The sequence below is a fragment of the Stegodyphus dumicola genome, chromosome 2, assembly GCF_044657685.1.
Source record: "Stegodyphus dumicola isolate Sdum_Otavi_A_Nest chromosome 2, ASM4465768v1".
NCBI classification, from domain to species: Eukaryota; Metazoa; Arthropoda; class Arachnida; order Araneae; family Eresidae; genus Stegodyphus; species Stegodyphus dumicola.
The window spans coordinates 283,485,993-283,504,100 of record NC_140769.1 but is presented as its reverse complement, the minus strand read 5'-3'; the positions used below and the strand labels follow the sequence as shown (position 1 = coordinate 283,504,100).

Genomic DNA, 18,108 nt, shown 5'->3' with positions numbered 1-18,108 from the left:
ATTTCATATTTTGTCAAACATTAAAGAATTTTTGCTTTAGAAACTCAACGATTTCAAAGCAAGCAATGGCGACACTGTACCGAGGGGGGGGGGGATATCTCCGGCGCGCGAGACTGTGTATCGGAAATTTTAAAGATATGCTCATTTTAAAATTATTTCGCGATATTGCCGTTGAATTGAATTTTATGGTTTAAGTGCGAAGGTATAAATAATACCGTTAATAAGTAACGGTAACACACTACGCGTAAAAAAAGCCCCTTTGGGTGTAATCTAAAATCTGAAAACTTTCAGATTTTTTTTTTTTTTTAATATTTGTGTCAATGTGCCAAAAGTTTTGAAAATGATGAATTATAATTGGAGTTGGCAGAGTTTGCTTGGAACTTTTTGAAATTGGACTGAAATATTGAAATATTACTAAGATTCCCAAAATCCCGATCAGTTTTCAAATGCAATGGAAAACTTATGTTTAAGTTATTATTTCGTGAAAAATTTAGAGGTTTATATCGTAATATAATACCTCTCTTCGTTTTCTAATGCTACAAGTATAATGCTTTTGCCTTAGAAAGGCATTCCTTTAGTAAGTCATTCCTGTAGGGAGACACGTAATCAAAGTACGTTAATCAAAATACTACCTTTAATTTGCAGTAGTCCCTTTATTTCTCTAATTTAAATGGTTTATTTCCCTTTTCCACTCTTTAAATAAGGCTGATGGTGCAAATAATTTGGAAACTGAAACTCAGACATTGTAAACCAAAACCCAAATTACTTTGACACAAAATTCCGTCTGAGAACACGTCACATTTCGCTTTGTGTTTCGTCTGCCTTCAAAACTACATCTTAACAAATAAGAGTCCGATTTTCTAACGAATCGTATAGGCGAATACATGAAACTTTCTAAGATATGAATTGCCCTGAAATAAGATGGGAGAGTTAAAAAAGTAGAATATAAATCCAAGTTTGCCAAATTTAAGGAGGGCTCATACACCTTAAACCCCTTATGATCTTCGAATATGTGACTGTTGCAAGAATTGGGATAACTTATTTATTTTAAAAGCAATTACTTCCAACTTTTTATGGCTGACTACATAATATAGCTGCTTTCTGAAATCGTAAACAGAAAGTTTGTGTTGCCAAAAATATTTTTATAATTTAATCCGCTTTGTGACAAAAAGTTTCCTTATGTTTTCAACATGCGCGCACAGTTTAAAATTATCTGTGGCTTTATTTAATTCCATAGTTTATATATAGCTTTTATAACATTTGGAAACTACTTTAAACCAAAAAAACTGAGGATTTCATGTTAAATTTTTATTTTATTTGGAGTCGAGTTTATAAAATGTATTTTATTAAAAAAATCTGTAATGTTTTCGTGCATAAAATTTTTTAATATTAAAATAATCATCAGATTTTCGGCTCAGTTCGAAAATAGTTCCCATATAAATAATTCCATCCCATTTCAGGTATGTACCATAAGCCATTTTTAAAATATCATGCGCGCAAGGTGGAAAAATGACGAAACATTTTGTCACAGAGTTAATTAAATTACAAAAATATTTGTGGCAACACAAACTTTCTGGTTACTAGTTTCCAAAGCAACTATTATTATGTAGTCAGCTGTAAAAGGTTGGAGGTAATTACTTTTAAAATAAATAAAATATCTCAATTCTTGCAACAGTCACATAATTCGAAGCTCATAAGGGGTTTAAGGTCTATGAGCCCCCTTAAACTTGAATTCAATATATATTGGTCAATAAATCAAGTTGTACATATGTGTTAATACTTGGCAATAACATTAAACGAAATTAAATAAATAAAATGAGAAAAAAAACTGAAAGGTTTCAGATTTTAGATTACGCCCAAAGGGGGCGTTTTTTTAACGTTTTGTGTGTTACCTTTATTTATTAAATATCATGTTCTTCGCACTTAAACCATAAAATTCAATTCAACAGCAATATCAGAAAATAATTTAAAATAGAGCATATCTTTAGAATTTCCGATACACAGTCCCGCGTTCTGGAGATAAAAATATTTGCCCCCCCCCACACACAGTGTTGTCATTGCTCGGTTTGAAATCGTCGAGTTTGTTACGCAAAACTTCATAAATGTGTAGGGTTTATATTTATTTTAACTAACATTTATTTTAAGTTTAAACTATCTTTCCTGTCAAGCCTTACTTTCCCCTGGAATTGCCAATGCCAGAGTATGTAAATTTTAGTAGAACGCGCAAGGATTCAAATTGTCAGCGGAAGTATTCTGAGTTAAATAGAAGGGAAACGAGTTCGAAAGTGTGCTTTCTTGCTTCACGAGAGTGGAGGTGGCTAGTTAGAAATTGAAGAACCACGCGTTTCGGCTTGTGTGCTTGCCTCAGTAGATTGTTAAATCTTTCAACGTAATATTCAGAAGTTTGCTGAATTATCAGCGGTATTTCAGAACGCGATTAGATTAGTTACGTTTAGAGAGCCTCGTAGTTAGTCACTTGTTATTATTCCTTTTTAGTTTCTTATTTTTATTTTACCGCCGGGTCGGCGTAGTTTGTGAGCGTCAAGAGCACGCATCTGTAATTTCTAAAGTTGAATAAAAAGGGATTTAAACCCTTCTCAAGACTTTGTATACTTTCCAGTTCATAGCAGTCACCACTATTGTTGCGTGCAGGTTGGAAGCGCGCAACATTACAAATGCTTTACAAAATATGAAATAGATAATAAAATAAATTCCAAATTTGGGCTTCCAGATGCCCATATTCGGGCGGAGAGGTACGTTATTGAAAATTCGACGGCTCTAGGTACCGTTCTTTCATCACAATTCGAGAAACATACATACAGATTAAGATTTTTGTTGTTTGACTTCTAAATGAACACATACAGATATACGCAGATTCTTCATTATTTAATTTCTGTAAATATAATACAGTGCGATAATATTTGGTGGCAAGCATTTCAAAAGTGAAACGCCACAAAATGCCGAAGCGAAATTAATAGACCTTCTGGGCTAACAACACTAAAAAAAATTAATTAAGAACCTCGAGAATTGCAAAGCGAGCAATGGCAGCACTGTACAGAAAAAACATTTTTATCTTATCTTCAGCGCGCGAGACTGTTTATTGGAAATTCTAAAGATATGCTCTTTTAAATATTTTCTGATATTGTTGTTTGACTGAATTTTATGGTTTAAATGCTAAGAACATGATACTTAATAGATAGAGATAACACATAAAACGTGAAAAAAAGGCCTTCCCCTTTGGGCGTAATATAAAATCTGAAATCTCTGATTTTTAGTCCAAAGGGGCTTTGGCCCTGAAGGACTATTGTTTTCGTTTTGCGATTTTGCGTTGGTTCACTATAAATGTTCGTTTCACTTTTCAAACTGTTGCCACGAAATGTTAGAGTATTGCATTATATTTAAAGAAATTAAATAATGAAGAATCTGCATAAATGCATGTATGTTTCTCGCACTCTGAAAAAACAATGGTACCTAGAGCCATCGAATTTTGAATGACGTAATCCTACTGCGAATATGGGCATGTGGAAGCCCAAATTTGAAATTTGGAATTTGTTTTATTATCGATTTCATATTTTGTAAAACTTTGTAAGGATTATATTTGTGTAAGGATATTCCAACACCCATTAAACAAAAGTGGGTAATTAATTTACTTTCTATTTTACAACATAACTCAAAATTCAAGCAATAATGAGCAGTAAATTTAAGAAATATAAATCAACTCATGGAATTAATCAAAAAATATCATTACACACAGTGTTACGGATAAAAACATCGTTAAGCATTAAGAGGTTCCCCCCCTTTTTTTTTTGATCTTCTAAAATGTACTGAGAGCGTCCTCGACACGGTAACGGTACCAATGAAAGATATTTAAGATATAAAAGATCTAAGGAAGATATAAAAGCAGCATTTTAATCCGGCCACGTCTACAAGCATGTTTTTTATGTATGTACACGATGCTAACTTTCCTATAATACATCATAGATATAGATGTAGATATAAATATTACACTTACATAAATTTTCTAATAGATACTTTTCGTAAAATGGGGTTTTTACTTCCTTGTACGAAGTAAAAAAGGAAGTATTGTAATCGCGAAAAGTTTCAGGCAGCATATTTCAACGAAAATATCCATTTTGACCGCTATCGAATGCAATTTAACGATGTTTTTGCGTGATATCTGTACGTAAGAATAGAATAAAAGACTCGTTTCCTCCAAAAAAATTATAAAACTGCTTTAAAATAAATTCTGAAGAGAATTTTTCGTGGCGTCTGTACGAACGTATGTACGTACGTATCTCGCATAACTCAAAAACGAGTAGCCTCAGAACGTTGAAATTTTGTATATAGGACTGCTATAACATGTAGATGTGCACCTCGTATTTTGGTTGCAATCGGCCGCACCAAACGTATATAAATATATTTATATATATATCCACTCTGTTACCAGGCTCAGTGATCTCAGTTGCTTTACTCTTATATGTTTGTAAATTGTACATTTTTTGCTTTAAAAATGATTGAATTATGTTGTTTTTATCTTCCGGTTAAGGATTTTATGCCTTTAGTAAATCTGTGTGCAATATTTTGAGAATTATCAACAATTTCAAAGTTGTTTAAGTGCCGCTAAGGCTTTTTTTGACGGCGGCCATTGATTGTTTACATTTGAAACAGCAGACAGTTTGGATTTGTTGCCAATCTAGATAAACTTAGCTTCGCAACAACAAAGATAACGCCTTCATTTATTGTTGCCTATTAAATCATGCTTAATCCTTTCTGGAATATCTATATTAAAATTTATAAATATCTATATTAAAATTTACTTCGTAATTTTTAATATAGATATTTTGAGTTTTTATGTATTTTTGTCTTGTCGGAAAGTGAGAACTGAATTAATTGAATGAGAAATACTCAATCGTCTGTGAAAAACTGTTTCTTTTTCGTTTTGTTTGCTTAATTTCTTTTATACACCCTTCTAGCTTTATTATAGTATTTGAATAGAACATGTGGCAACGATTAGATAATTCTATTCTTTAAATGATATAAATTTAGTGCATTATGAGTTATAATAGGAAATATAATACTGTTAAGTGAATCTAGCGCCAGAGTGTCGCTATGGTAAACAAATACTAGAGTGAATTTTAAAGAATGCATTTATTTGTGGTTTATGCGCTGTCGGCGAAGTAGATTTAATTCAATCCATTAGTTTAAATGAATTAGTTTAAATGAAATGCAAGAAAAAATGCGTATAATTTAATATTCCGTACAAAGAACTTATGTGGTGTACACATCAGATTTTTTTTACTTTACTTTAAGTAACCCATATACTTATGATTATGTATTCAATATCTCTCTTCTTTTAATGTAGGTGTGTGACAACGGAGTTTGTATACCTTACGAAGATTCAGCCAGAGAAGATACAAGCCGTAAGTCATTCTTTTCTGTTGCTATAATTTACAATTCTAAAATTTTTTACGTAACAGTGGTTTTCAAAACGTGGTAAGGTATTTGTCCCGCCCTCTTAACATGCCTTCGTGGTGTAGTGGTCAGCACACTCGGCGCGTATTGGAGAGGTCCGCCCGGTGAGGGCATTGCTTAACCTAATGTCTCTACAAGCGTACAGTTAGGAATATGCGAATAAGTCTTAAAATAATAAGCAGGCTAAATGTAGCACAATGTTGAAGGAAATACTTTGTAGTTGTTACTTATGCTGACTTATCTGATAGTAACATCAGCCTAAGCCCACCAGATTCCTCGTGGCAAGGAGCGCTCGATACGCATTTCGTTGGCAACAGCCTTGAGCACCTTGCAGGTGACGGTGTGATCTAGCTCAGTTCCGCCCCCAATTTTGATGGAGGGTATCCCTGGGGAACGGGTACGAGGATCTCCCACCCCTCTCTCCTTCCACCAAATCACACGAAAGAACTTTCTGCTCGACGCATATTTAGAGTGCCGCCATGCCGTACTATACATTTACAAACAATCCATGTCTTCTGCGGTATTCGAACTCGGGACCTTTGCTACGGCAATCAGCAACCCTAACCACTAAACCGGTTGGACAGCTAGAACAAAATATAGGTTAGGTTAGGTTATTCATTTACGGCAAAGCCTCGAGGGCTATCAGCTGAAAGGGAGGGATGCCTTCATGGAGGACTTTCTAAGGGAAACTGGCTTCAGGTTCGAGTCCCGGGGAGGGCATAGCGTATTTCTCTCTTCTCCTGCTTCAAAAAAGTCCTAATGATTCTACACGTTGAATGAATAAGCAAGTTTGTAAATGGAGTGTTGAAATTAGGGGAAACTATTTTATTCTCTGCAGAGTTTTTAGTAAACGGACGCAAAGCAGCGGTTTAAGTCCGCTTTCTACAGAATCGTTCTCACCATTGTTTCATTAGGCTAAGAATATGTAAAACGGGCAATATCTTTATGAATAAGCATTGTACCCAGAGCGACATTACATTCAACAAAAGATGCTATATTTTTAGGTTATTTAATTACGGCAAAGCCTCGAGGGCTATCTGCATAAAGGGAGGGATGCCTTCGTGGAGGACTTTCTATGGGAAACTGGCTCGTATACAAGTTACACATGGGGAAAACCACGAAAACGCCCATGCAGCCAGCCCGTTCGCGGGATTCGAACCTCGGATCGAACTACCAGTGTTCAGCGATTTTACCGCTCCGCCGCTGGTGGGCCGAACAAAATATAAACTGCTTATATTGCGAATAGCTGTTACTAACTTCTGATGTACTGCTTCTGTTCTTACGGTGTTTGGGCAGTTGGACGGCAGCGAACCCCATCGTCGGCTCTGGATAATGGCGGGCGTAGTGCTGTACTGATTAACCATTAGGTAAAGGGACAGTGCCCAAGTCCTCCGTCACTTATCACTTCTTTCGTAAGAAGCTCCTTAGCTTGGCGGCGAAATGGTTTATAAGGATCTCTTGATGCCCTTTTGATATTTTGCCATTCAAAGTGATAAACTTTCAGAAAATCGTTGAAGTTTGCGCGGATGAGGCATGAGGTATGGCTGGTAGACATTAAATGTGGTCTCTCTCGTACTCACATGAAAGTTTTAGCTTGATAAAGAGACAACAAGAAGTTATAGCAAGCCAATTTTAAGATCTTTATTCAGGAATTTATTATCATTTATCAGCAGCGTTAAGATCTTTATTCAAAAAAGTGTTTTGTTGAGATTCATTATTGTTTCTTTTCACATTTGAACGACTTTATGAAGACATTTAAAACATTTTTACAAATATCTTAGAATTAAACTGCTGCCTTTTTTATTTGCTAATCGATCATAACAATTTTCAGTACCACATGATGATGAAAAGAAATTCTTTGAAGACTTTTGTCAAATTTGAAATATTTTTACTCTCCTTGGAAGTATTGTAATCACGAAAAATTTTGGGTATCATATTTCAGCAAAAATACCCATCTTAACCGCTCTGCATTTGAACGATGTTTTTACATGGCATCTGTACGTTCGGACAGAAAAAGGTTTCTTTTTTCCAAAACGGATTGTAAAATGGATTCAGAACAGATTTTTTTTTCCGTGTACGTACGTATTTCGCATTATTCAAAAAAGAGTAGCCTCAGAACTTTGAAATTTTGCAGATGGCCAGTGCTATAACACGTAGTTGTGCACCTCCTTGAAATCGGCCGCATATATACTCACTCTGTTACACGGCTCGGTGAGTTCAGTTTTTTTTTTTTTTTTTTATTATTATATGTTCGTAAATTGTGCATTTTTTGGTTTAAAAGATGATTGAATTCCGTTGTTATTATTTTACATTTAAGATTTTTATGCCTAAGTTAATCTGCATGCAATAATTGTAATTATTTCAAATTACAATTATTGCATGCAGTTAATAATACAATTATTGTATGCAGTTAGAAGTTATTGTATGCAGTTAGTTAATAATACAATTATTGTATGCAGTTAATAATACAATTATTGTATGCAGTTAGTTTAATAATGCGATTATTGTATGCAAATTACAATTATTGCATGCAGTTAGAAATTGTTTAAATGGTAACTAAGCCTAACGAGGCCGCCATTTGTTTACATTTGAAACTGTTAGTAGAATAGTAAATCAAGTCAATCGGTACACGAAATTCAGTGTCTTTTTGCGAGTGAAACCAAAAGAAAATTTTCAGTTTCGTGCACTGAAATACGCTTAGTTGGCTTCCGTCCCAGAGTAATCCATACAGAATTGGTTACCAACTAAGCGGTTTAAGGCCCTTGAAGATATTAATTGCACTGTGTGGAAGTCAAAACTCTTATCCATTGTGCGTAATACATGCATACTTACTAAAAATCTACCATTCTGTCCGCTGGCCGAATAGCTTGTTTTTTCGTAAAAACCTTAATTTTAATTAAAAAAAAAATTAAGCTGCATTTGGTGATTTATGCTTTTCTGTATTTTACAATTTTTAATGAAGATTTAGAGACATTAGGTATTTTATGGAAGCAGGAAAGATGAAAAATTAACAAAGCCTTCGCCGGGAATCGAACCACGGACCTCTGAAATACCGACTCAGTGTGCTGACCACTACACCACGAAGGCACGCTACGGAAGTGGGAGAAATACCTTATATATTCCCCTTTTTAAAGGGCGACTAGGGTGTTAGAGGACCTAGTCGCCAAATCCTGGGTGCGGAGAATCATCATCCACAACCCTTTTAGTTCGGGCGCCACTGTAGAGTCATTAGGTATATTTTGGGAGCAGGAGAGATGAAAAATTAGCACACGCCTTCGCCGGGAATCGAACCACGGACCTCTGAAATACCGGCCCAGTGTGCAGACCACCACACCACGAAGGCACGCCAAGAGAAGGTGGGAGAAATACGTTATGCACTTCCCCTTTTAAAGGGTGACTAGGGTTTTTAGGGGACCCAATCACAAAATCCTGGGTGGGGGAGAATCATAATCCACCACCCTTTTACTTCGGGCGCCACTGTAGAGACATTAGGTATTTTTCTGGAAGCAGGAAAGAAGAAAAATTAACAAAGCTTTCGCCGGGAACTGAACGGCGGACTTCTGGAATACCGGCCCAGTATGCAGACCACCACCACACCAAGAAGGTGGGAGAACTACCTTTTAAAGATATCTTGAGTTTTTATGTATTTTTGCTTTCCCGCGAAGTGAGAATTGAGCTCATTGAATGAGAAATATATTTCTAATGAAATTCGAGGAAATAAGCTAAAATTAAATGCAACATAACCTGTGTATAATTTAAGAGGCGTTACAACGAAGTCATGTGGTGTCCACATGAGATTTTGGTTTTAAGTACATGTGGTGATTGAATGAAAAACAACTTGCTACGAAGCAGCTTAAATGTTTGAAAATGCTTACGTAGGAGTGTGAGATTCTTTAGATTATTGGTCGTTACTAAGATATACAATCTAGAAAACGTTTGAAAACCACTGTAATGTAAGACATTTAGTTTTATTTATTTTCATTCTATTCATCTCCATTTTAGAAAATCTAATGTCCTTGACATAAAAGTAAAATTGAAAGATTAGTTTTGTACGTAATATTATAGTTTATTAAGCGTCCTTGCTTCTCAATGACAAAGGTTCTTTTTACCTATAATATTTCAGTTCAGTATAATTTCGTTAATCTAATTAATAATTTTTAATTAAAAATTGAAGATAAAAAGTAAAGTATGCAAAATCTGAAAATGGATATAAATTATAAGTATAATCGCAAACTTGCTTTACCATAAGAACACAGCGAAACTACTCTTACATGCGGCCCCAGGTCGCCAAATTTCTCGCCAAACATTTTTGGCGAGAAACTCCACGGTGCCATATTACTATGTAATTTTTTGTCTACATTTCAAACTTTAAACCTAAAATGTCTCCAAAAACGCGGCTTTCGCACATGCAAAAACCACGTTTTGAACACACAATTTAAGCTAAAAATCCGAAGCAAAAACAAAACATGTAGATAGCAAAAACGTAAAGTTTCTAACCAAAAATATTTGACCAAAATCCATGTACACAGCGATATGTTTTAACTTTAAAAAAATCTACGAATTGCACAATCTAGGCAGCGAAGGAATCTACGAACTACGCCCACCTCGCTTTAATAAATCAACATAACAACACTAAATTTCAAAGAATACCATGTACACAGCATTCTGTTTAAACTTTAAAAAAATCTACGAATTGCACAATCTAGGCATTACGCACAAATCAACAAAATAAACTAAAATAACTAAAATAAATTACAAATAATTCAAAAAACAACAATACCAACAGAAATTCATAGAACAATAAAATAAAATGCACTTACCATAATGGATGTTTTTTCGGACAGCAGAACGTAGCTTTAACATGCGGCCACGTACTTTCTAAGGTATTTATATGACAGCCAGACTCGCTATCCACAAAATTCATACTATGGTTCACAAATAAATGTTCAAAACCTTCTTTTCCTAAATCCTTGTAAGATTTCCAGCCATCCGATATAGTTGTACATCCATCATAGTTGTACAAGGCTCAATGCATTCTTTAATACACTGCATCAGCGTTTCCTTACTTCTGTCATGCACAGTCACTAAAAATAATCTCCCAGACCCTCTTGCAACCACGTTTCTCATTGCAACATAGGCCATTTTAAAACACGCACGACACGAACCATCGAAGAGTTTTCAACATCAAAAGTGTTGCCATACAACACGCAATTGCGCCAAAAACCAGCGCAGAACACATATCACCACATTTGGTGATCTTATGACGCATATAAGAGTAGAACCAACACAAACAATTTACGAGGATACTTTTTCATTACACGGGACCTAGGAAAAAAAATATTATAAACGTATTGATGGCATTTATCACGCCATTTTGCACTGCCCCACATTTTTCAACTGTTTGCATATGACATCCAGTGTTTGGGTCTACAAAATATTTTAAATCTTTGTATTTGTGGACAAATAGGCACAAAAGACCATTACTTATTTAAGGAGACTCATACACCTTAAAACCCATAAGATGTTCGAATAGGTGACTGTTGCAAGAATTGGGATAACTTATTTATTTTAAAAGCAATTACTACCAACTTTTTACAGCTCACTACATAATATAGCTGCTTTCTGAAATAGTCATCCGAAAGTTTGTGTTGCCACAAATATATTTTAATTTAATCCGCTATGTGACAACATTTTTCGTCATGTTTCCAACTTGCGCGCACAGTTTAAAACATTCTGTTTCATAATTTAATTCCATATTTAATATATAGCTTTTATAACATTTGTAAACTACTGTGAACCTATAATTCTAAAAATTTTATGTTAAATTTTTATTTTATTTTGAGTTAAGTTTATAAAATGTATTTTATTAACAAAATTTGTAATGTTTTCGTCGATATAATTTTTCAATATTAAAATATTCATCAGATTGTTGGTTCAGTTAGAAAATAGTGCCCATATAAAGAATTCCATCGAATTTCAAGTATGTACCATTAGCCATTTTTAAAATGCCATGCGCGCAAGGTGGAAACATGGCGAAATATTTTGTCACAAAGACGATTGAATTACAGAAATATTTGTGGCAACACAAACTTTCTGGTTACTAGTTTCCAAAGCAGCTACATTATGTAGTCAGCTGTAATAAGTTGGAAGTAATTGCTTTTAAAATAAATAAAATATCTCAATTCTTCCAACAGTCACATATCAGAGAGGTATATAAGATCATGAGAGGTTTAAGGTGTATGAGTCCCCTTAAGCATTTTTTATGTTTATTTACTGAAAACATGAAGAAAATAATCATAAAACTCCAGTCGATGATACTTTTTGTTGCTTATATGTGATTTCAAGAATGATTTATTAAATTCTACATTAAGAGTTGCCATCAAAAAGAACCCAAACTTGATGTAATATGTGAATCGTGCAGCAGCTTTTTGCATATTCGTGTAATAAAATAAAATATTTTACTTAGAAAACGGGCCAAAATTTCCCGATATTCCCTCTAGATTTTAATATTTCAGATAAACATCGCAAACGATCGGCTGAAGATTCCAACATGTCTCTTATGTCTGCAGCAGGTACACGGAACGATGGAAATAACGAAGGGACAAAGACGAAGCCTGATAGGGGAGATTCAGCTCAAAGTGACAGGAATTCTCAGTACAGTGACGGAACAGATGAACAAAAGGATTCTGAAGACGACAGCAATAAACCAGCCGAAGATTATAACAGCGATAACGACAACTCAGAGGATAAAAACGGGGAAGATAAAGAAGTTGATGGAGCACCAGAAGATAAAGAAAGAAATAGCAAAAAGAAATCAGATAATACAAATGGAGACGAGAAACAAAGCGATGAACTAACCGGAAGTGAGGAAGAGGAAACAAATTCTAAAAATAGAAACCAAGATGGCGATAAGTTGAAAGAAGGAGATGAATCGAGTGATGCGGGCGGCCAAGATGAACAAACAGGGGATCAACACACAGCTCAAGAAAAGGATGACGATAAAGAAACTGATCAGAACAAACAAACAGGAGAAGATAAAACACATGACGATTTTCAAGAAAATTCGAAGGATGGAAAGAATAAACAAACAGACAAAAGCACGGCGGGAGATTCAAAGGAGGGAAAAAAGAAGGACAATGCTGCAAATGGACAAGATCAACAAACAGAAGGTGATAAAAAGGAAGAAAATGGTGCAAACGGACAAGATAAGAAAACAAGGGATGACAAAGTAGAGGATAAAAAGGGAAAAAGTGGTGAGGATGAAAAGAACAAGCAAACAGATAAATTACCAAAAGGAGAAAAAAGTGAGGACCAGAAAAAAGATGATAAAAAGAAAGAGGAAGTTGGTAATGGAAACGGTCAAAAAGAAGATAAATTAAAAGAGGAAGGTAAAAATGCAGATGGAAAAAATGAAAATGATGCTGGGCAAGATAAAAAAATAGGGAAAGATAAAGTAGATGACAATAAAGATGATGCTAGTGAAAAGGACAAAAAAACAGATAAATTAACGGAGGAAGATAAAACTAATGATGAAAATGAACAGGCTAAACAAGGTGGTGATAAAACAGGAGACAAAAATAAGGAAGATGAGGATAAAAAAACAGATAAATTAACAGATGGAGGTAAAACTGATGACGTAAAAAAAGAAGATGAGGCAGCTGGAAAACAGAAAAAGACGGGAGAAGATAAATCAGATGATAAAAAGAACGCTGAAGATGCGCAACAAACTGAGGGAGGTAAAACAGGAGATAAAGATAAAGAAGGTAATGCCGGTAAAGATAAGCAAACAGATAAAATAACGGAGGGAGATAAAACGAATGACAAAAAGGAAGAAGGAGATGTTATTGATCAAAACAAACAGACAGGTGAAAAGGTAACAGACGAGAAAAAAAAGGAAGATGGAGAAAATGGAAAGGGTAAACAAACTGATAAATTAAAAGAGGGCGATAAAACGGATGGCAAAAAGGAAGAAGAGAATAAAAACGAGAAAGATAAAAACGCAGGTGAAGAGAAAAAGAAAGAAAATGGTACTAATGGAAAAGATGAACAAACAGGTAAACTAGCAGAGGGAGATAAAATTGATGATGAAAAGAAAGTAGGTGAGGCAAACGGAAATGATAAACAAGAAGGAGAAAATAAAGCTAGTGATAAAAACAAAGAGGGCGGTGGAAATGAAGAAACAGAAGGAGACAAACAGAAGGTTAAACAAACAGAAGGAGACAAAAATAAAGGAGCTATCGGCAGTCAAAAGGATACAACATCAGATAAATCAAAAGAGGAAGCTAAAAATGATAACTTGAAGAAAGAAGATGGCGCTAATGAACAAGGCAAACAGGCAGCAGAACAGAAAACGGTAGATGAAAATAAAGAAGATGAAAAGAATAAAGATGATAAAAAAACCGACAAATTAACAGAGGAAGAAAAAACTAAAGGAGATGAAGCAAATGAAAAAGATAAAGAAGCAGAAAGTAAATCTGAAGGTAATAAGAAAAATGATGAGGGAAAAGAAAAGGATAAAAAAGCAGAGAAAGCAACAGAAGGTAATAAAACTGATGACAAAAAGAAAGGAGATGGAACTAGTGGACAAGATAAAGACATAGGGAAAGACAAAAATAAAGAAGATGATTCAAATAAAAATGATAAAGAAACAGGTAAAATAGCCGAAGGAGATAAAACAGATGACAAGAAGAAGAAAGATGATGTTAGTGGGCAAGGTAAACAGGCAACGAATGATCAAACAAATGATAAAAACAATCAAGATGGTGCTAATCAAAAAGATAAATTAAATGGAGACGACAGAACTGAAGATAAAACGAATGCTAGTGGGCAAAGTAAACAAACAGAGGGAGATAAAAACAATGATGATGATAATGCCAGTCAAAAGGATAAACAAACAAATAAATTGAAAGAAGATAAAAATGGTGACAACCAGAAAGCAGATGACTCTAATGGACTAAGAAAAGACGAAGGAGAAGAGAAAACGAAAGATAAAAGCAAAGAAGATGACGGGAATGAAAAGGGCAAGCAAACAGATAAATTAAAAGATGAAGACAAAACGAATGGCTCAAAGAAAGAAGACGAAAAGCATGCACAGGAAAAAAATGCAGGAGATAAGTCAGATGATAAAAAGAAAGATGAAGAAACGAATGGAAAAGATAAACAAACAGATAAATTAGTGGAAGGAGATAAAACTGATGAGAAGAAAGAAGGTGATTCAACTGCAGGTAAAAGTAAACAAGACGGACTGAATGAAAAAGATAAAAAATCAGATCAATTAAGAACTGAAGATGAAAATAGTGATAAAAAGAAAGAAAATGACGCAAAAGAACAAGACAAGCAAGCAACTGAAGATCAAACAGGAAGTAAAAATAAAGGAGATGGTGGAAATGTAAAAGATAAACAAACAGATAAATCAGTGGGCGGAGGTAAGACGGATAATACAAATGGACAAGATGGTCAAACAGATGTAAACGGAAAGAAACAAGATGATGCAAAGGAAAAGGATAAGCAAACAGATAAAATAGAGGATGAAAATAGGCCTGGCGATAAAAAGGAAAATGGGGCAAATGTAGAAGATAAGGAAAAGGGAAATGATAAAACAAGTAATGAAAAGAAAGAAGATGCCAATGAAAAGGATAAAAAAACGGGAGATCTGACTGAGGATAAAAAGAAAGACGGTAGTGGAAACGAACAGGATAAACAAAAAGAAAAAGACACAGACACAAACCTAGATAAATCAGGAGACAAAAATAAAGATGATGGGGGTAAAAAAGATAAGTTAACAGGAAGCGGCAAAACTGATGACGGTAAGAAAGAAGATGTTGCTAACAAACAGGATAAAAAAGAAGATGAAGGCAAAACAGGAGATAAAAATGTGAGTGAAAAAGATAAACAAACAGACGAATTAACAGGTGCAGAGAAGACTGATGATAAAGAGAAAGAAGGTGCTACTAATGGAAAAGATAAGCATGGAGATGAATTAACGGAGGAAGATAAAGCTGATAATAAAAATAAAGCAGAAAATTTGAATGATAAAGATAAGGAAACAGGCAGAAAACAAGAGGAAAGCGGAAAAGACCAACCAGAGGATAAAACTGAAAAAAATCCAACGGATAATGCTACAAAAGAGAATCCAGATGATAAAAGCCAGACAACTGATAAGACTGGAAAACATAAGCAAACAAATGGAATGCCAGGATCAGAACATCCTGATGATAAACAGCCATCAGACGAGGCAATGCAAAGACCTGGTGAAAATGCTCCTGCAAATAGAGCACCTGGGCCAAATACGGCAGGCGGAGGCAATCCTGGAAGAAATGGTCCTGCGAATGGTTCAACTTAGGCAGGTATGCCAGCAAGAGGAAATAATCCTGCCAAACAAAGACGAACCAAGTTAAATTGTATAAAAGTTTAATATAATATACGTGTAATACAAAAATTAAATTGTGCTGAAATATCGCCCTTAAGTATTATATTACTTTTCATTAATTCTTTTGAATGAGTATTAACATTAAGCTGAAATTCCAAATCAGAAAGATCTGTAATGCCATCCACACACTTTTTGAAAAGTTCTGATTTTTTTATGTAATTTTCCTTATGCAAAACGATGTAATTTGCAGTCTGTATATTGCAGCTATCTATGCTCTTCGTTTACACTAGTTTGAATAAAATATTACAAAACGTTTTCTTTGATTCTTTTTTTTTTTTTTTGTTAAAGTATGTTATTATTTCTTTCAGTAAAATGTACATTGAAGACACATTGATTGCAGCGATCAGAGTTGAGGTACAAACAATAATTAGTTTCAAATATAAAATTAGTGTTATGTTAGAAATAACTCTTGCTATTGACGTGAATTGAAAGCAAGATTTCCTTAACTATGAATACACTTTTTTCCCAGCTTTAACACACTCCTTCCAGGCATTTAGTAAATAATATTACTTATTAAAACTGCTGGAAATAAACTGCGCAACACGACAAAATACTCATTCTGAGATTAAATTTTTATATATTTCAATATGGTTAGCTTGATGTCTTAAGTTGATCTCAGTAGTCTTCAGTGATTTTAGGTCATGTGGTTTCTTTCGCGCAAGCACAGTATTTAAAATATTGTTAGAAAATTCCCAGCTGCAGTAAGACATCTTCCCCGCAAGGTCGGTTCAAGGTTGCAATAAAATGGCAAGGAAATACAGGGTTGCCAGAGTTGGCGCAAAATTGTCCATTTGGCGACTGAATCGACAATACAATATACCATAGCGGAGCGAGAATATTCTGGAACGAATGAATTCTTACCGGTTTGCCCCACAGTATTCTCGAAGGCAGGTCAAAAGCTATATAAAACCTCCTCGTACGCGGAGAAGCAGTGCATCGTCGAGTTTTGTCTTGAGTGTGTTGATCTCTGAGAGTGATCGACCGAGTCGGGAGCTGTACTTTAGTGTTTTGCAGTGAAACTGTCTTCACCGTTATAGCCTGTAGGCTGTGTTGCCGATTGTAATAAAATCTAACTATGTATTGGGCCTCAGAACGAAGATTTTGTTAAAAAATTCGTAATTCGAAACTCATAGAAAGATTATTTTATGGCAAATAACATGATTATAATTTGGATTAAGAGTCGTCGGGGAACTTTCACATTTTTAGATCTTGCGGTTTGGAGACTCGTTATTTCAAGCCAGCGCTGTACAATGCAGTTATCGAACGTAGTATGTACACTTCTGTTCAAAAAATTAAAAACAAATGCAAAACATGAAATAAAACAAAAACTACTTTATGGATGTGCGTGACATTGATCCAAGAGGTTGGTGTGGCATTACTAGACCACATAGCAAGCAATAAACCAAAGATATATATAAAAGCACATGTATTACGGCCATCACAACGCGAAAGACCAAATGGGTCGGAAGAATGTGTAATGGAAATATTACGCTAATAACGGGTATGATACTTTTTAGCGGAAATGCATACTTGACAACGGCAAGGCAAGCTGGCAATAATGTCGTCCATCGCTTCTCGTAGCAGGAGCGCCCATTCTGTAGTAATCCATGCCGGAGCTCGTGGAGGGTGTCTGGCGGCACATTGCTACCTGCTATCCGTCGTCCCAATATGTCTATAGAATTCATGTCCGGTAATCTAGCAGGCCATGGCAGATGTAGAATGATTTCACTCTCCAGATAACTGTACACACTACTCGAGATTTATGTTGACAAGCGTTATCGTTTATAAATATAGCTTCGGTTTCCCATCGCAGCGATAAAAGGACACCCAAGAGGGTGTAAATTTCGTTACGATAATCCGACGGCTGTGACGAAGCCACCAGGAATCACATTGATGTCGATGCGGAAGTTCGTTGAATGCTATTTAATACTTTCTTGTATGGGTTCGGATAACTTAGACCATACAAATAAGTCTCCTCCACTGTAATGGTCTCTTTCGACGATGCTTGGCGCCGGATAGCGTTTCCTTAGCTCTCGTCATATCATTACCTTCAGAAAGCGATCTGAATATTAAATCGAAACTCATTCGTAAGGCGTGCGTCGCCCCACTGCTCTGGTGTCCAACTGCAATGTTCACGGGCAAAATTCAACAGCATTCTGATTTGCGATGGGGACAAAGAAACACTAACCACAGGTCTTCGGGCAGCG

At 35.2% G+C, this 18,108-nt stretch overlaps 1 protein-coding gene across 5 annotated transcripts in view; it reads left to right on the top strand.

The window, feature by feature from the left end:
• The window catches only part of LOC118191070 (uncharacterized), a 37,388-nt gene extending 21,232 nt beyond the window's left edge, over window positions 1-16,156 (top strand). For 2 of the 5 annotated variants that reach the window (XM_035361867.2, XM_035361863.2), the window contains 2 exons: window positions 5,363-5,420; window positions 11,973-16,156. In XM_035361867.2, coding sequence (XP_035217758.2) covers window positions 5,363-5,420; window positions 11,973-15,814 — 3,900 coding nt within the window. In that variant the 3' untranslated portion in view covers window positions 15,815-16,156. The remainder of the gene's footprint in view (window positions 1-5,362; window positions 5,421-11,972) is intronic. The other 3 variants (XM_035361866.2, XM_035361865.2, XM_035361864.2) reach the window with 3 other exon arrangements.
• Window positions 16,157-18,108: the final 1,952 nt, after the last annotated feature.